Consider the following 21,833-nt stretch of genomic DNA (forward strand, 5'->3'; position numbering starts at 1 on the left):
CTCTCTCTCTCTCTCTCTCTCTCTCTCTCTCTCTCTCTAATAAATAAATAAAATAAAATAAAAGAAATGAAGATTTTGTAAGTAAGAGGGGAAGAGGGGTTAAAGGGAGGGTAGGACAATGGGGGAAAAAGAATCAAGATACATCATGTACAGGTACAAATTCCTTATAATGAATGTGATCATTATGTATATCTAAAATGTACCAATAAACTTAATTAATTAAAAAAGTATCTTTTTGCACCAGGAAACAAAATAAAAAATGACAGGGCCATGTCAAAATGAAATAGAAGTCATCCTTAAAAGGGATTCTACTAGCCAAATTGAGGACAATTTAAACACACCCCTCACCAAAAAGAGTAGCAAATTATAACTCACTGAAGAAAACAGGAGTCCCTATCAATATGCACAAGGTGAAAGCCTGATTTTAAAGATGGGACATTTATTCAACTTCAAAATGCTTTCTCACAGCATATTAAAGAAGCAGAGAAAAATATAAAACTTGACAAGGTCAGCAAATGCTTAATGAAATGACCAGAAGAAACATTTAATACTAACAGGACAAATTGAAATCCCATGAGAAGAATAAAATATCGGGGCCAGGGTGAGAGCTCAGTGGTCTAAGGGCCTGACTGACAAGCACAACTTCCAGAGTTTGATTCCCAATACTCGGGGGAAAAAAAAAAAAGATAACCTAAATAAATGGAAATAGCATATTCATGGAGTAGAAGGTTGAATATTATAATGATAATTAAATTTAATTCACTTAATGTCTATAAATTAAATGCAATGCTTTTTTTTTTTTTTTTCCAGAACCAGAGATTGAACTCTGAGATTGAACTTGCCTTGTACTTGCCAGGCAAGCTCTTATTCTACTGAGCTATCTCCCTGGCCCCTCAAAAATTTGTAAAATTTGACAGTTGATTCTAAAACTTTTATAGCAATGCAAAATATAGGACAAGAAAACTTGGAAAGAGAGAAACCTCTACCAAAAATACAGTTATATTATAATGCAATAGTAAAAGAAATGTGACATTGGACCAGGGATAATAAACCAATAAACTGCCATGACGGCCCCAGCCCTGGGGCTTGCTAAGACAGTTAATAGGATTGGGCGTGGTGGCATGCACCAGTAATCCCAGCACTTGGGAGGCTGAAACACAGGAAGGATCATTAGGGTCCGATCTGTGTAGTGAGACCCTATAGACCCTGTACTAAACACATTTAAAAATAAATAAGCAAACAAAGAAACCAATGAAACAGATCAGAGCCCAAAAATAGGATCATTCATGTATATGTAAACTTGGTTTATTACAAATGTGGCACTGATGTGCAGTAAGGAAATATCTTTCCATAAATGGTGCAAGAATAACATTGGAGAATGGTAAAATCTGGCCCTACTTCATATGTACTATTTACAAAACTCAATTAGAAGTCATTCTTAACTGCTAAATTTGAAAGCAATAAAGGTTCCAGAAGGTAAAATATGAGGCTATTTTCATACATTTGGGGTAGAATAAAGCTTCTTTAAATGAATACAAATATCTCTAACTATAAAGAAAATGAAATAAGCCCCACCCTAGGGGGTGTTTATGGAAGTGAGTTTAAGAAAGGTTTTAAGGCAGGGAGATGAGATCTGAATTTTAATTTTCTTTTTTTTTTTTTTGGTGCAGGGTCTCACTACACAGCCCAGACTCACAGTGATCCTCCTGATTTCTGCCTCCTAAGTGCTGGAATTACAGGCACATGCCACCACGCCCAGACTCCATCGCCAGCTCAGCGCACCTGGGGGCGGGGCCAGTGCAGCATGCAGAGCCAGGGATCAAACCCTGGCCCCTGCGCTTACCTAAGCAAGTGCTTAGCCTGCTGAGCTAAACTGCCGGCCCTCTGAATTTTAAAGATTGAGTAGAAATTAAAAGTCAGAATGGGGATGGGGATGGATTAAGGAGAGAAGGAATGGCAGAGACAGGGGAGGTATCGTAAGTAGAGAAGACAGAAGGCAAAGACAGGTAGCAAATTACTGTGAATTTCTGATGCTATGCATAAGAAGACAGAGCTCAGAAGACATTGCTATGTTGTCTAACAACATCTAAGTATTTATTTGTGCACCTAAAATTGGAGGCTTAAATAAAATCATCCAGCTGAAAATGTAAGATTCTACTACTATGACTAAGAGAGACCACCTTCTCCTATTCTCCTGTGTATCAGTAAACAAACTTCTGCCCTACTGGATCTGATAGGAAAAATAGCATTGCATATATAAAGTACCAATAAGGTGTAGGGTTATTATTCAATCACAACAAATTACCTGTTCATAGGGGGAAAAATACAATAATGATATAGACAATTCACAAACTATCTGCAGAGGCAGCTCTCTAGAAGTAGTATCAAAGCCATACTAATTCTGAATGGATCTGATTCTTAAGGGCCTGATTTAATGAGTTAATTAGAAAATTTAAGCACCTGTCTAATTACTTTACCCAAACATACAGACAGATTCACCCTCTCTTTTAATATTATTATTTATACTTTCAGTTTAGTCTAGATTTTCTTCTCTAACATGTACCAGTTCTCTACAGCACATTTTCAAGCTTGTTTTATATCCTCTATTGTTAGTGGATTCTAAATTTTATTTGATGGTGGTTCACAATAATGCATTTTATAGCATGACCCAGTTCACATATACAGTAAGTACATATACATATATATAAATATATATAAACACATCTAAAACACCAGAACATTAGCTTCACAAAACGCTTGCTCCTTAACATACATGGATGTTCCCTCTGCTGTACATCGCTTTTTAAAAATGCTGATTTGGACCCACTTAATAGAATTCACAATCTACTAATGCACTGAAATCCAATTTTGAAAATATTGCTGTCTGCCACCCCAACCCCCACAAAACTACTGCTTTATCAGTATCTCTTGAACAAGCTAACAGGGCTGTCTCTTAGGTCCCAACTCTCATGTGACTCCTAGCTTTGCAAGTTATTTAAACTCTATTAGCTGTAATTTTGTCATCTATAATCCAAGAATGATAATATTTCTTATAGATCTAATAACAGTATCTAGACATTATCAAGTTGTTATGAGGGTTACAATCAACACAATTATACATTGACCATGATACCCACCTAACACATGCTAAAACATCGGTATGTTATAGATTTTAGTATAAAATTCTATAATAGCACTTGCTAATAAAGGTGTAAGACCTTTATTAGATAACCAGCGCAGCAAAAACAAATCAAAACCATTAGGCTATATTACATATAGCCCTAAAAGAAAACAGTTCTACTAATACAATAAACAATGAGCCAGAGAGAATTATTAGGGAAGCGATTACTTGTAACTCCTAATTCCCAACAATACCTACTTACATGGAAACAATATAAGGTACTCACATATACACACACACACAAAAAAAAAAAAAAAAAAAAAAAAACTACTGTACGACTTCCATCACACCAACACATAGTTTAATGTAGAAGTAGATGTGAGCATCTAGCTATCTTCACATTGAACAGAACTGCAAACACGTAAGATGATGTCACTCTTTCAGGAAGGGGGACTGCGAAAAGTTATTTTGTTATTATTTTTTAGAATATTATTAATGAAAATGAATTCCCTATCACTTTTTTATTTTTTCCAGTACTAGAGATTGAACTCAGAACCTTCAGCCTGCCAGGCAAGCGCTTATGCTGCTGAGCTATCTCCCAGGCCCACTATTGCTATTTTTAAATAAGTGTTTAAAATCTGTTTTTATTTCTAAATTGGTAGCTATTGATAGACACATAAAATCAAGTTGTTTGGAGTCTTCATATAATTTTAAAATGTTCAAAGATATTTATACCAACAAGTTTGAGAACTGCTGGTATATAACACATGTAACATCTTCACTGTTTATTGACCTCTTCCACTAAGACATAAATTTCTAAAAAACATAATTTTATCAGTCAGCTTTGGTGTATCACTGTGCCTTAGACACTCTACAGTGCCTTGCTCATTATGTATTTGTGGTAAGTACATGAAGCTGGAAGAATGAGAAATAAAAACATTCCACTTAGATAATTAGGTGGTTCAGGGTGCAGCTGACTATAATTTTGAACAAGTTTAGACATGCTGAGTAGCCAGAAGCTTTTTTTTTTTTTTTAAGTAATGAAGTAGCAGGAGAGAGCATGACCGATTCATATAATCAAGTCTAAAGAAATATAAACCAATGTTTTGGTATCCAAAGGGTATGAGCGTCATGGTTTAAGTGAACTGCTTATCATAGTAAGAACAGAGGTGAACGCAGATTGTAAAGGTCTGTATGCCTCATTATACCTTGTGTATACTTCTACCAAAGTATCTGTAACACTACAGTGCTCCAGGTTGTTTGAAGGTATTTGTCCTTCCTTTGCTTAGAGAGCAGTGTGCTCTGTAAGGTGAAAAATGGAATCTGACCCACATTTTCTTAATTCTTAAAGCCTAACATTTGTCCTGTCAGTACAGGACAAATGATAATCTGTTGTTTGCTCAAGTGATTATCATCTGACTACCATTTACTAAAGTCTGGCCCCTCACCAGTCATCCCTAATTCCTGTTATCCTGCCTTTTTTGAGGGGTGGGAGGTACAAGAAATCCAACTCTGGACATTGCGCCTGCCAGGCAGGCGCTGTGCCACTGAGCTATCTCCCTGGCCCTTACTGGTTTTTTTTTTTTTTAATTGTACTTATCCATCCCTTCTTTTTTTTTTTTTTCAAGATGCTGATTCAAACTTTATTTATTTTTTTTTAACATTTATTTAGTGTGTGTGTGTGTGTGTGTGTGTGTGTGGCCAGCTCAGCCCACCAGGGGGCGGGGCTGGCTGGCATGTGTTGCTGGGGGATCGAACCGCGGTCTCTGTGCTTTGCCAAGCTTGTTCCAAGTAGGTGCTTTAGACCACTGAGCCATCTCTCCAGCCCCATATCCATCCCTTCTAACTCATGATTTATTCATGTTTATCATTTATTGTCTGTCTCCCGCCACTGGAATTTAAGCTCCACAAAGGCAAGGAACTTTATTTGTTTTATTAACATATTCCAAGCCTCTAGGATGATGTCAGGCAAATATTTGTTGAATAAGGAATGATTATCCATTGTTTTCATTATTCACTGAAGGATTTCATTTTTATATCTGGAGTCTAAAAGCAGGCTAGATTTCCTAAGAAATTATTATTTTTGTTTTACAGCCTTTTAAAGCTGCCATATATTGGCTCCTTCAAAAGTTCATTAGTAGTTTTAGCTCAAGTCTCCAAAATTGTCAAAACAAGCAAATATTTACGAAGTGTTTTTCCCCCACAACTTCTGCTTTGACTACCTGAGACAACACTGTGAATCTTCACAGAGTTTGCATTCTGTTGGGTAAATGGACATGGATTCAGTTGAAGAAGTCAATGGAAACCACATGGAAACCACCATAATGGATACTTTTCAATTAATTTCATAATTACAAGGCTTCTACATCAAATTATGTCGAGTGAATGAATCAACAAACTGATATTTACATATCCAGTAATTTTAGCTCCTGTAGAAAATGTTTTCTAATGACTTTAGAAAGGTTTTAAAGAAGACTTAATTTTAGAGGCCCACTATTCTTTGAACTTGGCAAGAATCAAGATTTTCTGGAAGATGGGGAGGGAGGTAGGAAACTGTTAGGAATAGATGGTTTTGGTGAGCTCTCACAGACATTAATAAGGACAGTGCTTTTGCAGAGCAGAAAACAAAAAAAGGGGGGGGAGGCGAGAAACTTAAAAGGGTTACAGAAAGTGTGAAGGTAAGAAGTGATGAAGTAGGGGACAGAGAAGAGATAGACTCCAACGCACACAGTGCCTTGGATATAAAGGGAATGTTGGGAATACCAAAGTAGGGGAAAAAGAAAGCTTCAAATCATTTAACTAGAGACATGGAAGTGGTGTTCCACAAAACAGAACACCAGAGAAAAAACAGAATAGATAGAAGAGGCAAAATGTCAAAAGTTTTATTTTGGGTTTGAAATGTCCAATTCAATTAATCCAGGTATTTGGTAAGCCTGACCTCTTCAAAACCTTTATTTTTATAAATTTTACTGAATTAATTAACAAGGAATACTCAGGTATATCTTCCTAAAAGCTATTCCCTTCTTAGGAAAAATTATAAGGCAGAATATATCAGTAGCATACTCTGGTGAAGGGAGAGAGCAAATGCTAAAGCCATATTTCAGTTCATGAGGAAAAATACAGACCTGCAAAAGTAATTTCCACTGATTACCAAGGATACAGGTTCTTCAGAAAAGAAGAATGAAGTCATACAATCAAGTTAATCAAAAAACAAGAAAAAAATTATTGCCTGTTAGAAATTTTAGGGGGAAACAAAAACAATACAAATAACACACATCTATCTCTAAGAACAAAGAGAATTTGCTAGTCCATTCCTCTTGTTTGCCTCTGAGGTAAACAAGGCTGAAACAGATGTGGCCTAACAATGTGACCAAACCACATCTAAGAAATTGTAAAGATTGATTCACATTAAGTGAGAGATGCTTAAGAGTTTTCCAAATAGCTGTTCTTTATACACTAAGAAGCCCCTTAGACCAAAGGTAAAAAACAATATCCAATTTTTTTTTCTTTTGCTACAGTGCTGGGGATGAAACCAAGGGCTTCGCACTCGCTAGGCAGGAGCTCTACCCCTGAGCTACAGATCCAGTCCTCCAAATATTGTCTTCAAGGAAAAATATAATGAAGGCATTTCTCTTTGACCTCCAGAGTCTCTCTCCAAAGAATTCTGCTTAGCTCACAGAGATAGCAATATGCTACTTCCTTCTTCATCTATATTTAGCTGTGAGCTGCTAATAAAATATTTTTGTCTTTCTTTCTTTCATAAAAAGCATATTCCCAGAACCAGGCTACAATGTAAGCTTAGACAGAATTCCAGTATCTCTCACAAGCTTTAACCTCTTCTTGTAAAACACAACCTAGACACTGTGAAATGTCACTGACTCCGCATTCACTATATTGACACCAAGTCACTATGCTCGCACCAGTACAGGTGTTCTTAGGCTCTTAGTCTTCTTAGAGCAAGGCTTCCTTGCACATGCACATATGTGAGAAAATGTCTAAATTTGTTTCCCTCAACAACCTGAAAATACTCCCTCAGCTGACATAGAAGAACACGGCGTCAGAACAGGAATAAAATGAGACAGGACACAGGTCAATATCTGACTCCTGGTCCTTTAAAGTCACATAGGGAACATTCCCAGGCTTTCATATGGCCAGGTGCCTCAGCTCCCCACAACTCCGCCAGATCTGATCATTTCAGGCCTCTCACCAACATTCACTCCTGTCTCTTCTCACCTGCATCATAGTTCAAAGTTCACTCGCCTCAGTTGGCCTCTGCCCCATGGCAAGCTTCAACCATGATACACATCAGGCACCAGACACCATGAAAATACAGAAAACACTATCACAACAGGAAGCATCATGCTCTTCTGCTCAGGAGAGAGAAGAGCAATGAAGTTAGAGCTGGCACAGTTAACTTGGGAATATATTTATTTTATAAATATTTATCCTAATTTAATCAAAGATTTGGTTAAAGATTTATGTACAAGAAGAGTCAACACAGAATGATTTAAAATAGAGGAAAACTGTTGTTTAAACATGACTATTCACAAATTCATAACTTTTCTGAATTAAAAACTTGCATTCACCATAATATCAAATACTGTATTATTTCTAGTACATCTTCATTGTAATAAATGAGAAAGCTCTAATGGACTGAGTTTTTTAAAAGATGGTTATTATACCAACCACATTAAAAAACCTCATTAAAACTTAGTTCCTGCCAACTGTGTGGTGGTGCACACCTGTAATCCTACCACTCAGGAGGCTGATGTAGGGGGATCACTGAGTTCAAGGCCAGCCTGGGCTACAAAGTAAGTTCAGTGTCAGCCTTAACTACATGACAAAATGTTATGTGAAAAAGAGAGACAGACAGACAGACAGACAGACAGACACACACACACACACACACACATACACACACACACAGAGACAGAGAGACAGAGACAGAGACTGAGAGAGAGACAGAGAGAAAAAGATAGACAGAGACTTAGTTCCTGCAAGTTCTTTTATTTTTATTTATTTATTTATTTATTTTTTGCGGAACTGGGATTGAACTCAGACCCTTGCGCTTGCCAGGGAAGCGCTTATTCCACTGAGCCACCTCCCCAGCCCCCTGCAAGTTCTTTTAATTTAAATATCATTTCTTAGTATATGTTTGCAATCTATAATTATACTCATTGTAAGGAACTGGTACACATATGTATCACATTTTAATCATTTTTACTACTCCTTCACCTACCTGTCCTTCCCTCACCACTGATCCCAGATTTCTTTTTTAACATTTAGAAATGTACTATCAGCTGGGCCTGATAGTAAACACCTATAATTATAATACTCATGGAGCTGAGGCAGGAAAAGCACAAATTGAGTCCAACCTAGGCAACTTAGTGACTTACAAAGATCCTGTCTCAAAATAAAATGAAGAAGGATAGGTCACTGTGAAGGCACTGAGTTCAATCCCTCAAAAAGAAAAAAAAGTAGGAAATTTTTACTACTCTAAAGTATGCACAAGGGGTCAGGGAGATGACTGTGCTTCCCTGGCAAGGGCAAGGGTCTGAGTTCAATCCTCAGCTCTGCCAATAAATAAATAAATAAAGTATGCACAAATAAATTTATAAACAAATTACATATATAAAATTATTCTGGAGACTATTTGTCTTAAAGGATGACCTAAGTAAAGTGACAGAAAAGGATTACATAATGAAGAATTAACCACATATACATCCCTAATCTTCTCTAAAAATTTTTCCCTTGCCAGCTTTGATTAAAGCAAGAGGATCCTGGTATATAGACTGGGTCACAGAAAGAGGCTAAGCTCACGGCCAGTCTCCCTTCTCTATATAAATTCAGAGTTAACTGTGTCCAATGCAGCGGGCTGTTAAGAGAATAAACTGGAATAAGATACAAAAGCTGTGAATCCAGACTCACACTGTCAAAGGTTAAAGCATATCAGAATCACTAGAGAGGTGCACTCCCAGTTTCTGAGACAGCAAGGGGAGGAGGGTGGCAAGAATTTGCATAGGAGGCAGTGGAGTCATGAGTTCCAGTGCAGCTCTACCAGCAGAAGTAAAACTACCACACTGGAAGTTATGTAAATTGTTTCCAATGCCTGCTAAACAGTGCTTGGTTCACAGCAGACATTCAGTAGCATACGTAGCTATTGCTACTGGCACCATTACTTCTACTGTTTCAACTAATAATGGATTGTGCAGAACATTAATATCATTGACATATATTTTACGTTTTCACCAAACCACACTGTTATTTAAAGTTCTTTACATTTTACACTAATTCCTTTGCTGGTATTATAAACTCATTATAAACAAGCCTCTTCAAGAACTTTTGTCAACAGCTAAAAGAGAATGGCCTTGAAGTACAACCGTACTTAATGTCCAGCTCTATCTCATATTAGCTGTGTGTTTGTGGCCCCCACTTTCTTTCTCAATAAAACCGAAACAATAATAGAACCTATTTCATGAAATCATGAGTAGTTTGTGAGAACTACATGACTTAATAAAGTAAAGTGTTCAACAGTTCCTAGTATAAAGCAAATATTTAACAAATATTTGCTATCATTATTATCCCATATATACCATCAATAACATTATAAATCATTGCACATACTAAATAAGATAGGTATAATTTTATTTTTATTTTTGGCATAATTTTATTTGAAGGTAAAATTCAAATAACTAAGGCAGATGTGGTGGTATACACTAAGGCAGATGTGGTGGCGTAATCCCAGAACTTGGGAGGCTGAGGCAGGAGCACCATTGCAAGTTTGAGACCAGCCTGAGCTACAAAATGAGTTCAAGGTCAGCCAAAATTGCAGAGCAAGACCATATCTCAAAAAGACCAAAAAAATTTTAAAAGTCAAATAACTGAATCTTCTCAACTATTAATATGAACTCTGTAGACTATCTTGTCTCCTATTAAGGTACACTAATATGAACTGCTGATATAAGACTACTTTTGATCTACAAACACAGTAATCTCAGGCCTGGAATGTAACTCGGTACATTTGCCTCGCATGTTCAAGGCCCTGGGTTCTCTTCCTATCTCCAAAAAACAAACAAAAACAGTAAGTTCAATAAAACTTGCATTAGGGCTGGTCAGATAGCTCAGTGGACTAAAGTGCCTTCTTAGGCAGACACAAGGACCAGGGTTTGTTCCGTCCCTGGGCGTACTGAGACAACTACTGAGACTGGGTGTGGTGGCACATGCCTGTAATCCCAGCACTTGGGAGGCTGAAAACAGGAGGATCACTACAAGTCCAATCTACATAGTAAGACCCTGTAGACCCTGTACTAAAACAAAACAAAACAAAACAAAACAAAACCCAGTATCTACAAACACAATCTTATGCCAGTTGGCAGTTCTATAAAGTTTAATCTTTAACTCTCCTCTCATTTTGTCCTCTCTCCATGGCTTTAACCGAAGATTGAAAATTCAATGGTTTAAATTACCCCATACATATACTGTGCTTACCGTTTTTATCTCTGAAAATTTCACATATACATACTCAACTCCATGGGGAAAAAAAAAAAACAATTCAAAGAGTTGTCTCTTGAAAAAAGTGGGCATAAACTGGGCATGGTGGCACACATCTGAAATTCCAGTGCTCAGGGGGCTGAGGCAGGAGAATTGCTATGAGTTCAAGGCCAGCCTGGGCTACATAGTAAACTCAAGCCTGGCCTAAAAGTACATAAAAAGACCCTGTCTCAAAAAAAGAAACAAAACTGAAAAAAAGTGGGCAATCTGGCAACACTAAGCAAATATGACCAAAAGCCTGTATCTAGAATGAAACAGCAGCTCCCCCTTTGACTGGGATACCAGCCCTCAAACTGCAAGTTCACATCTATCTTTATATCTAGCTTTGCCCTTCTCTCATTCACACATCAGCCTAGCCTTTGGGCAGGCAGATTTTTCTGCCTCTAGTTGCACCTAAAGTAATAGGCTGAGGACAACAAACCTCCACTTACAGCTCAGATTCAGCTACCATAATCTATGTGTCCTCAAAAGTAAGAGGTCTGCACCACTCTGCTCTGCAGCAGACTGCTCTACTTCTGGCCAACACTCAACACTATCTCACCTTCCATTCCCAAGCAATCACCATCCCACTTGGCTTCCCCATCACCACACTCTACTCCCTTTGGGCTCCACCAGCTGTCTCACCATGGATGATGGCCTGCCTGCCTGCCTGTGCTCCCAGCCAAAGGCAAGGCCCTCACCTGTGCCTTAGGTCCCATTTTTTGCCTTGTCCTAGACACTGATCCAATAGTTCTCCCTTTTTTCTCTTGTATTAACAACTTCCATGGCTGGCCAGATAGCTCTGTGGATTAAATAAAGCACCTGCTTAGGCAGACACAGGGACCGGGGTTTGATCCCCAGTGTGCCGTTCTGAGATGGTGATTGAGACTGGGATTGGTGGTGTAAATCTCTAATCCTAGTGCTTGAGAGGCTGAAAAACAGGAGAATCACTGCAAGATCAATCTGTGTAGTGAGACCCTGTAGACCCTCTATTAAATACATTTTTTTAAAAACCTATTTACTGAACTGCCATCAACAACATAAAAAATGTATGATATTACTTCTCTTGTCCTAAAAAACAGGCTGGGGCGATAGATGGCTCAGTAAAATAAGCGCTTCTCTGGCAAGAGAAAGGGCCTGAGTTCAATCCCTGGTTCCGCAAAAAAAAAAAGCAAGGGGCCAGGGAGATGGCTCAGTGGAATAAGTGCTTCCCTGGCAAGCGCAAGGGCCTGAGTTCAATCCCCGGTAAAAAAAAAAAAAAAGCAGATCCCTAGGAAACTCCTTGGCTGTTACTTTCCACTTTAGCTATTGCTACTATTCTAACTTTCCCCTTACAGCAGAAGCTGAGGGAACCCTCCACATCTCCAGTCCTAAAATCACTCTTCTCAAGGTTATCAATGAACTAATTGTTTTTTCTTTTTTATTCTATCTATCTCCCTCCCTCTCTCCCTATCGCCCTCCCTCCTTCTCTGTTTTGAGTACCAGGGATCAAACTTGAGACCTTACACTTGCCAGGCAGGGGCTCATGCTGCTGAGCTATCTTGCTGGCTCCTTTTATTCTTTTTGGAGCCAGGGTCTTGCTATGTAGCCCAGGCTGGTCTTGAACTCACATGATTCTCCTGCCTCAGCCTCCCAAGTGCTGGGATTACAGGCACCTACCACCACACTCAGCTGAACTCCTCTTTATTATATCCTGTCCTCATTTCACATGGTCTGCCCACAGCACTGACAGCGCTGCTGAGCCAGACCACTACATTCATTTATTTTCTTCCTTCTGCTTGTTTCTTTTCAGTCTCTTTTGCTGGTTCTGCTTTATCTCATCCCCTCTGAATAAATGTTCAAGTGTCCAATGCACAGTACACAGACCTCTTCTTTCTACACTGTTTCCAAATTTTCATAGTTATAAATACCATCTATATGCCAGTGGTGCCCCATATTTACTTCTCTGGCCCAAACTTTCCCCCTGAACTCCACACTCCAGCTCCCCAGGTAACTTTTCCACTGGGCAGCCCAGTGCATAGTTGAAGCTTGAAGAATGAGCACGTCCACAGTGGGCAGCCTGACCCGCTGCCCATGCTCCTCCTCCCATCTTCCACCTCAGTGCACAACTGCATTCTTGTTACTCAAACCAAAAATCCTGCTGCCAACTTCAACTTGTCTTCCTGTTATATGCTACCGCTCACCTTCAGAATATGTCATACAACAGAACATTACTTAGCTATATAAATGGAAATACTAATACATGCAACACATGGATGAATCTTAAAAACATCATTCTGAGCTAAAATAAAGCCAATGAAAGCAAACACATACTGTATGGTGCCACCTGTATGAAGTTCCTCAAATGAAAATCCTAATCTAGAATGACAGCAGTTCAGTGATTGCCTGGGGCCAAGGACTGGGAATGGGAACTGACTAAAATGGACTTCAAAGAATCCTTTGGAGTGGTAGAAATGTTCTACATCCTAATTGTGGTGCCAGTCACCAGTAAACTTGTCAACACTCAGTGAATTACATAATGTATGTATTTTGTTTTATGCTATATGTCACTGTTGATCAGAAATATGCACACAACTGGACCATTTCTCACAACCTCCCTGCCCACACCGCTGCCACGTGGGAAGCACTACTCTCTCTTTTAGTTTTCAACAACCTCCTAGTTTCCCTTCTTTGCCCCTCTGTGTTTTACATGAAACATATTCAGCTCTTCTAGGCAACATTCTCTACTGGCCTTCCCTCTCAGTAAAATATGACATCCTTATTAGAAAGACTTCATGTAACCTGGCTCCCTGTTGCCTTGTGGACCTCATCTCCCACAGCTCTCCCCAGCCTCAGCTGCACTCCCACCAGAAGTCGTCTCCTTGCTGCTCTTCAAGCATGACAGAAACACTGTTTTGTACTTATTTCCCCTGCGTGGAGGGAAATGCTTCTCCATTCATTAACACAGCCATAGCTGCATAGCTTGTGCCTTTTTCACTACGTCAGCTCTTTTACCAAAAGACACCTCAGACATCTACTGAGTCTTGTTCTGGCCACTTTAATATTTACACACACACACACACACACACACACACACACTCTTTCCCCAATCCCCCTCAGTGCAAGGTCCAACCTTGCAACCCCCCTGAAAAAAAACATTGATTGTAGATTTAGTTTGAAGATGCATCACCTGCTTTAGAAATTTCAGGTATATAAGGATAGGTGGGTAGCTGCACACCTATCACCTCAGTTATGGCCATTACTCACAACTATAACCCAGCTTGGCCATTTCTGTGAGACCCAATCTTAAAATAAAAAATAAAAAAGGCCGAGGCCAGGTGTGGTGGCACACCCCTGTAATCCTAGCACTTGAGAGGCTGAGGCAGGAAGATCACCATGAGTTTGGAGGCCAGCCTGGGCTATAGTACAAAGCCAGCCTAAACTGCACAACAAAACCTTTTCTCAATAACAGAGAGAGAGAGAGGGAGAGAAGGAGGGAGGGAGAGAGAGAAGTGGGAGATGTAGCTTAGTACTGGAGTGCCTTAAATTTAATTCACAACACTAGGAGTGGGGAACTATCTCAGTGGTACAGCCCTTGCCTCAAAGACCCTGCATTAAATTCCCAGTACCACAAAATGATTAATTCATTAAAAAACATTTTAACACATTTAAATATATGCTAATGTCTATCAATCAAAATCTGTTTTCCAGTCTCATTAAGAATTTTAAGATTTATCAGACACTCAAAACGTTTTAAACCAAATTTGCCAACGAGTTTCTGAATAAGGATCGGTAAATGTGAACTAGCTCCCATTAGTGCCAACAGGAGTAAACAGGGTATTAATCGAGCTCTTTGCAGAAGTCGGCTCTCATGGTGCCGAAAACTCTCATAACTATTGTAGCAAAAATCCTAAAATCATCTTGCACACCTGTAATCCCAGCACTTGGGAGGCTGAAGCAAGATCACTGTAAGTTAAAGACCCACCTGGGCTACAAAATGAGTTCAAGGCCAGCCTGGACTGCATAGAGAGACCTTGTCTCAAAGAGATTTAAAAAAAAAAAAAAATCATGAGACCACCTCAGAACTAAAACTTCATTTTAAAAAATATGTTAACTCTCATTTATCCTTATTTAAATAAGACATTATTCATTAGAACAATGAGTTAATTGTTCTAATGAACAATGTCATATTATAAGCAAGTCACATAAACATGGGAATATTAAAGGGGAGATCAGTTTAACATAAATACTTTAAAAACAAATCTGAAGGTGTAGATGCCTTTGCCCTAGGAAACCAAATCTCTTCTCCTTTAAACAAGCGAAGAGCACAGCTTCTGAAGTTCAGAAGAGGTGCCGCCTTGGTGACTGCAGAGGACAGACTTCCATACTGCAGCCTGCATCTGCATCCAGCAGCTCTTACTTGAAATGCACTAAAGTATTCAACTTCATTCAAGTAAAGAGTTCCACTGTGTGGGTTATATACAGCATTACACACTGAACCTAGCAATAAGGACTTGGAGATTTACCACATGATTAAAAATGTTTCATAAAGCTAAATGCAGTGAAATTTTTCAGGGAAAGCATCCTTGTTTAAGCAGCTCTGAATAAATATTAACGAACAATAAATATCATCAAGATAACCAGAAAGAACTGAGAGTATCACTATTCACTATTGACTATGCTGGTCTGTCTTGCACGAGCTTGTAAAGCTGGTTGTCTCATACGTAAGCTGCATCTTTCATTTCTATGTCCATTTCTTAAGCAAGATAATGAAGAAAAATAACTACAAAATACTGTTCTTGCACAAAAGAACAACAGCTGTCTGAATATTCCATATAACACATTCTTAGTCTTCATTACCAAACCATTTCTAAGATATAAATTTAGTATTTATTCACCTTAATATACCTTGCATCTATAAAGGCAATACATTGACAGAGAAAAGCACTAATATTTCCAAATTCTCTCATCTCTGAGCTTTTTGGACTGTTTTAAACATAAAATAGAAGTTATTTTGGACTGGTACAATAACAAGAACATTGGTATTAAAACTAACGGATACTCCTAACGGGTGAGAGGCCAGTAACAAGTACTTGTATCTGCAGGTTTAAAGGTTTCAAAGCAAGACGCAATGAAAACGAGCATCACCTTACCCTTTCTACCGGTGAACCATAGCATGCAATGCCGAAACATAGCAGTGGCAGATGGCATTGGTGTTATTAATATAAAAAAGGATAACAGCAGAGAAATGACGGCTGGCAGACAAGACACAGAAATGCAGATGAAATGAGCGCAAACTTGTTCTTGAAGCAGAGCAAAACCTTTAAGCAAAAGGCTGCACTAGCTTCAATTTACTTTACATGTGGAGTTTTACATGGACAAACACTGCAACCTTCGCAATCAGTCTTTAGACTCTTCATGCAGAAGCAGAACCACACTCCTCGATAAAGAAGATGAGCAACCTTCTGTAAACACAAGCCAGCAGCAGCAGCAGCCCATTACTGTTTTCACTGATTTTTATCCTTTAAATTTTTAATCTCCAATTGCCGCCAGATCCACAGTCATTTCAAATAGATCTGTATCCACTGCAGATACAAATCCCTGCCTAACCTGCAGTACCACTTCATCCAGAACATTCCTGTGCACGCGTTCATGCAGGTTCAGTTTCAAAACCATTCAAATCATTCGGCAAATAACTTAAAACAGAAGGAGACAAGCAGTTGGGACTGTGAAGAGAAAGAATCTCTTCTTTAAGCTCACCCTGGAAATGGAAGGTTTTCTGATCAACAGTTATTGTGAAGGTGCTGTCGTCCTCATCGTCTATACCAATCACAGCTCCCTGTGAAACAAAGAGCAAAATCCCAATAAGGCAAACGATGACATCAGCAATATGCACTACTGCTACAGCCCTGAAATACTCAATGCACCAAGGACACTGCAAGCAGGCTAGGTAGCAAAGAGAAATCTGAGATGCTTTTCTTCCTTAAGGAGGAAGGACGAAAGGAGGGGGCTGGCAGAACACGCCAGTACCCTGCAGAGACACTTTCTATGCCCTGATAAAAGGACAGGGATGAGGCAGGAGGGGGAGGGACAGACACAGAAGCGGAGCCTGGAATCTGTGCTGCACTGAAGAGCCAGGCACTCAGCCTTCTGAACTTTCAATTGCTCACTAAAATGGGAATCAGAAACGTGCACCTGCCTGTGTTGTTGTGAAGCCCCAAGAAGGCAGGTGCTTTCATCAGGCTTTTTCTGTGTTATGCTTGTTAGTGCAGAAATGCCAGATGATACCTGCTTCAAAATACTGCCCAATTCCTTTTTCCAGATACTCCCTTAGCACTTGTATACTGCAGTGAAACTGCAGTTTCCCACTATATTATGATTATCTGTTTATACGTCTGCCTCCCCCACTGAACTGCCACGAGCTCTTAGAAGGCTAGAATTACTTTATTTGACACATGGCACTCAAGTGCACAGTACATTTCTGTCCTTACTGTTGTTGTGTTCTGTTGTGTTTCGTTTTGTTTTGGGGGATTTTTTGAGAGTGGGTCTTGCTATGGAGCCCAAGCTGGTCTCAAAAGCAATCTTCCTGCCTCTGTCACCTGAGTGCTAGGATTATAGGCATGTTAAAGAAAAAGAAAAGAAAAGCATGAACAACTCTCCGAATAAGGGGAGAAGAGGGCTAGGAACTGGGTTTACGAACTGATTATTTTTGGCGGCTGAGGACATAGCTCAGTGATAGAGCTACTGCCATTATGTGCCTGGCCCTAGGTTCAAGCCCCAGAAGCACAAAAAATTCACTTTCTATAAGCTGTTTACTTTAATAAAATGGATAGCCTGAGGGATTTTTGGTTTTGTTTTTGGTGGGGGGTTTGGTCTTTTTGAGACAGGGTCCAGCAATGCAGTTCAGGCTGGTCTTGAGCTCACTTTGTAGCCCAGACTGGGCTCAAATTTACAACAATCCTCCTGCCTCAGCCTCCTAAGTGCTGGGGTTACAGGCATGTGTCACCATACCTGGCTGTGGAGTTTGAAATCTTTACTTTTTTATATTCAACTATATGTATACTGTGAAGACAACAGGAACTAAGGGAAGCGACAGGAGACTAAACTAGGGAGTTTACTGGTCACTGTCCGTAAGAAATAAGAATATTAAGAATTCTGGAGAGAAAATAGGATGAGTCAAATGTTCTGCCTTGATGAGAAGGTAGTATGCTACATATAAAACCAGAGACCCTGAAAATAAGTGAAAAGACTCCGGGGGTTGGGGAGTAATATCACGTAAAAGAAGGCTACATGCCCGGCACCACATGCTGCGCCAGCCCTGCCTCTGGGCGCTGAGCCAGCCACCAAGTCCGGGCATGGTGGCGCATGCCTGTAATTCCAGCGCTGGGGAGGCTGAAAACAGGAGGATCACTGTAAGTCTGAGCTGCTCAGTGAGACCCTGTACCAAATACATAAAAATAAAAATAAAAATAAAAATAAAAATAAAAATAAAAATAAAAAAGAAGGCTACATGGAGGGAAAAGGGGGTGCTATTCTTATTCCAGAAATACTAAGTAATAGAGTCAAACATTTATTCATCCAGATGGACCTCACCTCTATCCAAATTCCATCCATTTAAGTGCAGCATGGTGGTGCATGCCTGTAATCCAGGTACTCAGGAGGCTGAGGCAGAAGGATCATTTTGAGTTCAAGACCAGCGTGGACTACAAAGGAAACTCAAGGCCAGCCTGAACCACATTGTTGGGGGGCGGGGTGTTACTAGGGATTGAACCCAGGGGTCTTCACACAGGTATACCCCATCCCTTCATGAAGCTGCTAACCTACCTGGGCTGGGTTCAAGCCTGTGGTACTCTTGTCTCAGTCACCCAGAGTGTCCCTGGGTTCAATCCCCAGCACTGGGATTACAGGTGTGTACCACCAAGCCCAGTTTGAGGGCCGGCATGCAGTACCAGGGATCAAACTTGGGTCCTTGGGCTTGCCAGGCAGGTGCTTAGATCACAGAGCTATCTCCCCAGTCCCCCAACAGATTTTCCACTGTTACAACCCCAGCTTCCTTCTCCACCTCAGGGACTTAATATGTACTCTGTCTCAAAGTTTATTCCACAAAATGAAGAAAATACCAACCAATTTCACTTTTATCATTCTTTCAGCTCAATTCCCCACTATTTGTGGGGGAGGAAAAATAATGAAGCCCCATTATCTCTCTCTAGCTCCCCGCTTCCCTCTTACTGCTTTAAGAGAGGAGCTCTTTGAAAAGTGGCCAATACTAAATCTTTCACCCACTGTTGCAATCTCAGCTGCTTCCGCTCACTGCACCAAACCTCCCTGACAGGCCTCTAAAATCACTTCCTTACTCTTTAATTTGTCACACAGCACCTTCTCTGAAGTGTTTATTGCTGCTACTGACCACTTTGTTCTCAAGACCTTTTCTCTTTAGTGACCCTTTCATATCTAAACTGTGCTTCAGAATCATTTCCCCCAAGTAACTCTGATAACCTACACAGAAGAAAGTATTCTTTTCTACATTACACACTTCTCCCCTCTCCCTAGAGGCTAAAATTCATAGAGGAATTTGGAACCTAGCTAACAGCTTCCCACTCCAACCAAATCTTACCATTACCCTGACAGTCCTTCAAAGTACATACATCCAATTATCTGACACTCTCTCCTGTCAGTTTCTTGATTTGTTAAAAATAAACTTGATGGGCTTCATGTAGTGGCACCTGCCTGTAATCCCATCACTTGGGAGGCTGAGCCAGGAGGATCACCACAAGTTCAAGGCTAGCCTGGGCTACATAGTGAGCTCAGAGCCAACTTAAACTACATAGTGAAACTCTGTCTCAAAAAAAAAAAAAAAACCACAAGAGTAATTAATTTAAGAAAGAAAAACTTCATAGCTATTAATGTGGTGCTGCAGTCCTGTAATCCCAGCACTCCGGGCGGTTGAGGAAGGAAGATGCCAAGTTTGAGACCAGTCTGGATAATTCAGCAACTTAGCAAGATCATTTTTGAAAAGTCATAAAAAGGAAGTAGAAATGTAGCTCATTGCCAAAGGCCATGAGTTCAACCCTTAGAATTGCAAAAAAAACCCAAAAATCAGATGCGGGGGAGGAGGCCGCTGGGGATGTAGTACAGTGCAAAAGCCACTTCGCTGCCATTTTTATCAAAACCACTCATTTCCCATGGTAGCACCCTAGATCTGCACTGTTCAATGAAATAGTCATTACACAGATGTAAGTATTAAATTTTAATTAAATAAAATAAAGTACATTTTTTAAATAACAGGGAGGTGTGGCTCAGTGGTACAGTGTGTGCTTCCTCAGTATGAGCAAGGTCCTGGGCTCAGTCCCTATCACACTAGCCATACTTCAAAAGCTCAACAGCCACTTGACGCTAGTGGCTATGGAACTGGATGGCACAAACACAAAGCATTCTAATCATTACAGAAAGTTCTACCAGTCTACACCGTTCTATACCTTGACATCACAGAGAACTACAGTGAATGGTGGACAGACCCAATTATTAAACATTCTCAATGAGCAAGGCACTATGCTGAGGGTTTTACATATACTATATTATTTGGGGAAAGTTATTTCTAAAAATAACACATACAAAAATCATAAATGTACAAATCAATAAATACATCCTCCCCTTGTAACTCTCCTACTCATTCACCCTACCCTCCATCTTAAAGGTAAACACAAATCTTAATTTCAACATTATAGAGTAGTTTTGTCTTTGAATTTTATTCTTTGAACTTTATACAGATTGGCTCATATTGCTTTTTTTTTTCCTTGTATCCGTCTTCTTTAACACAACATGTGCTATTATAAATACCTCCTCAAAAATCAATTTTCTCTTTTAAAAATCCATTTTCTAATTGTCAGTTACTGGTATACTGATTTTATATAGTGGCTTTGTCTCCAGTAACCTTGCTACATTCACTTATCAGCATGAACAGTGTCTCTAGACTGAATACTTCCCAGACTCGCCCATTCTGCTCTGCCCTCCCACCCTGAACACCCAATCTGCATCTAAACCTCTCTTGCTTCCTTTTCGCCTGTCATACAAGAAAGGGGATCCCTTCTACCTAAAATCCAGTCACTACTTATGCTCATCCCTTGTCACCTGTTCTCAATTCCTAACCTCTCTCTCTGCTGACTCTTTCCAGCTCCATTTACACGTGCTTGTCACCCTCTCTAACAGCATAACAGCCTTTGCAATCCCACAGGTTCCCCTATTTAGCAAATGACCCCTCTGTCTCATTCCCATATAGCCACGACCCAAGCCTCTTGCCTAGATTTTATCTTTCCGTTCCTTAGCGGACATATAATTACTCTACTTCACCTTCACATACAAGAATATATGATCTGATTTGCCTGGAACAACACTGGATCATTCCTGATGGCCCAGAACAATAATGAAGAGATAGATTCTACCTTCTGCGCTCAAGGGTGAAATGTTCAGTGAATTTGTCACTGTGCTACAAGGTCCTTAGAGTTCTCCTCCACACCTCCCTATCCATCTAAACTCATCAAGTTCTGCCCTTGAACAGCACAGGGCTGATCAGGACCCTAACTTCTTTCCCACCACATCTTTGCACATTCCCTCTGACTACAACATCCTTTCTCTTCCCTTACCTAAGTGCATTACTACCTTCTTACATGTCTAATAAAGCAAACTGCCTTTGATAAGCCATTTTATGGCCCATTATGTCAACATGATACACATGGACCTATACAGCAACCTCTCATGATTTTTTCTAGTTTCAGATAGTCAACTTTTCAAGTTTCATCAGTACTTGAGCCCATTAAGAAAGTAAATAGAGGGCTGGGGAATGGCTCGGCAGTCTAAGCCCCTGCTTGGCAAGCACAAGGCCCCAAGTTCAATCCCCAGTACCATATACCCTGCAGGACCCAGAACCCAAGTGCACTGTGCAGGTCCTGAAACTGCATAGATAGACCCTGTATCAAATAGCAAAGAAGCCAATCCCCGGTTCCGCAAACAAACAAACAAATAAACAAGGGCCGGGGAGATAGCTCAGTAGAATAAGTGCTTGCCTGGCAAGCGCAAAGTCCTGAGTTCAATCCCTGGTACTGCAAAAAAAGAAAAAAAAAAAAAAAAAGCAAACAAAAAGTAAAGAGAGAAAAAAAAGTAATTAGAGGTCCACTGTCCTGTCCAATTGGATGGATTTCCTGGCTCC

The 21,833-nt window shown here is 39.9% G+C and overlaps 1 protein-coding gene across 6 annotated transcripts in view; it reads right to left on the reverse strand.

Annotated features, from left to right (window-relative positions):
• The window catches only part of Osbpl9 (oxysterol binding protein like 9), a 160,555-nt gene that overhangs the window by 81,108 nt on the left and 57,614 nt on the right, over window positions 1-21,833 (reverse strand). For 5 of the 6 annotated variants that reach the window (XM_004639129.2, XM_004639128.2, XM_004639127.3 and 2 more), the window contains exon 3: window positions 16,391-16,469. The exons of the other annotated variant lie outside the window; for it this stretch is intronic. In XM_004639129.2, coding sequence (XP_004639186.1) covers window positions 16,391-16,469 — 79 coding nt within the window. The remainder of the gene's footprint in view (window positions 1-16,390; window positions 16,470-21,833) is intronic. 6 annotated transcript variants of the gene reach the window in all.

The sequence above is a fragment of the Octodon degus genome, unplaced genomic scaffold (assembly GCF_000260255.1).
Source record: "Octodon degus isolate 3935 unplaced genomic scaffold, OctDeg1.0 scaffold00107, whole genome shotgun sequence".
In the NCBI taxonomy this organism is placed as follows: domain Eukaryota; kingdom Metazoa; phylum Chordata; class Mammalia; order Rodentia; family Octodontidae; genus Octodon; species Octodon degus.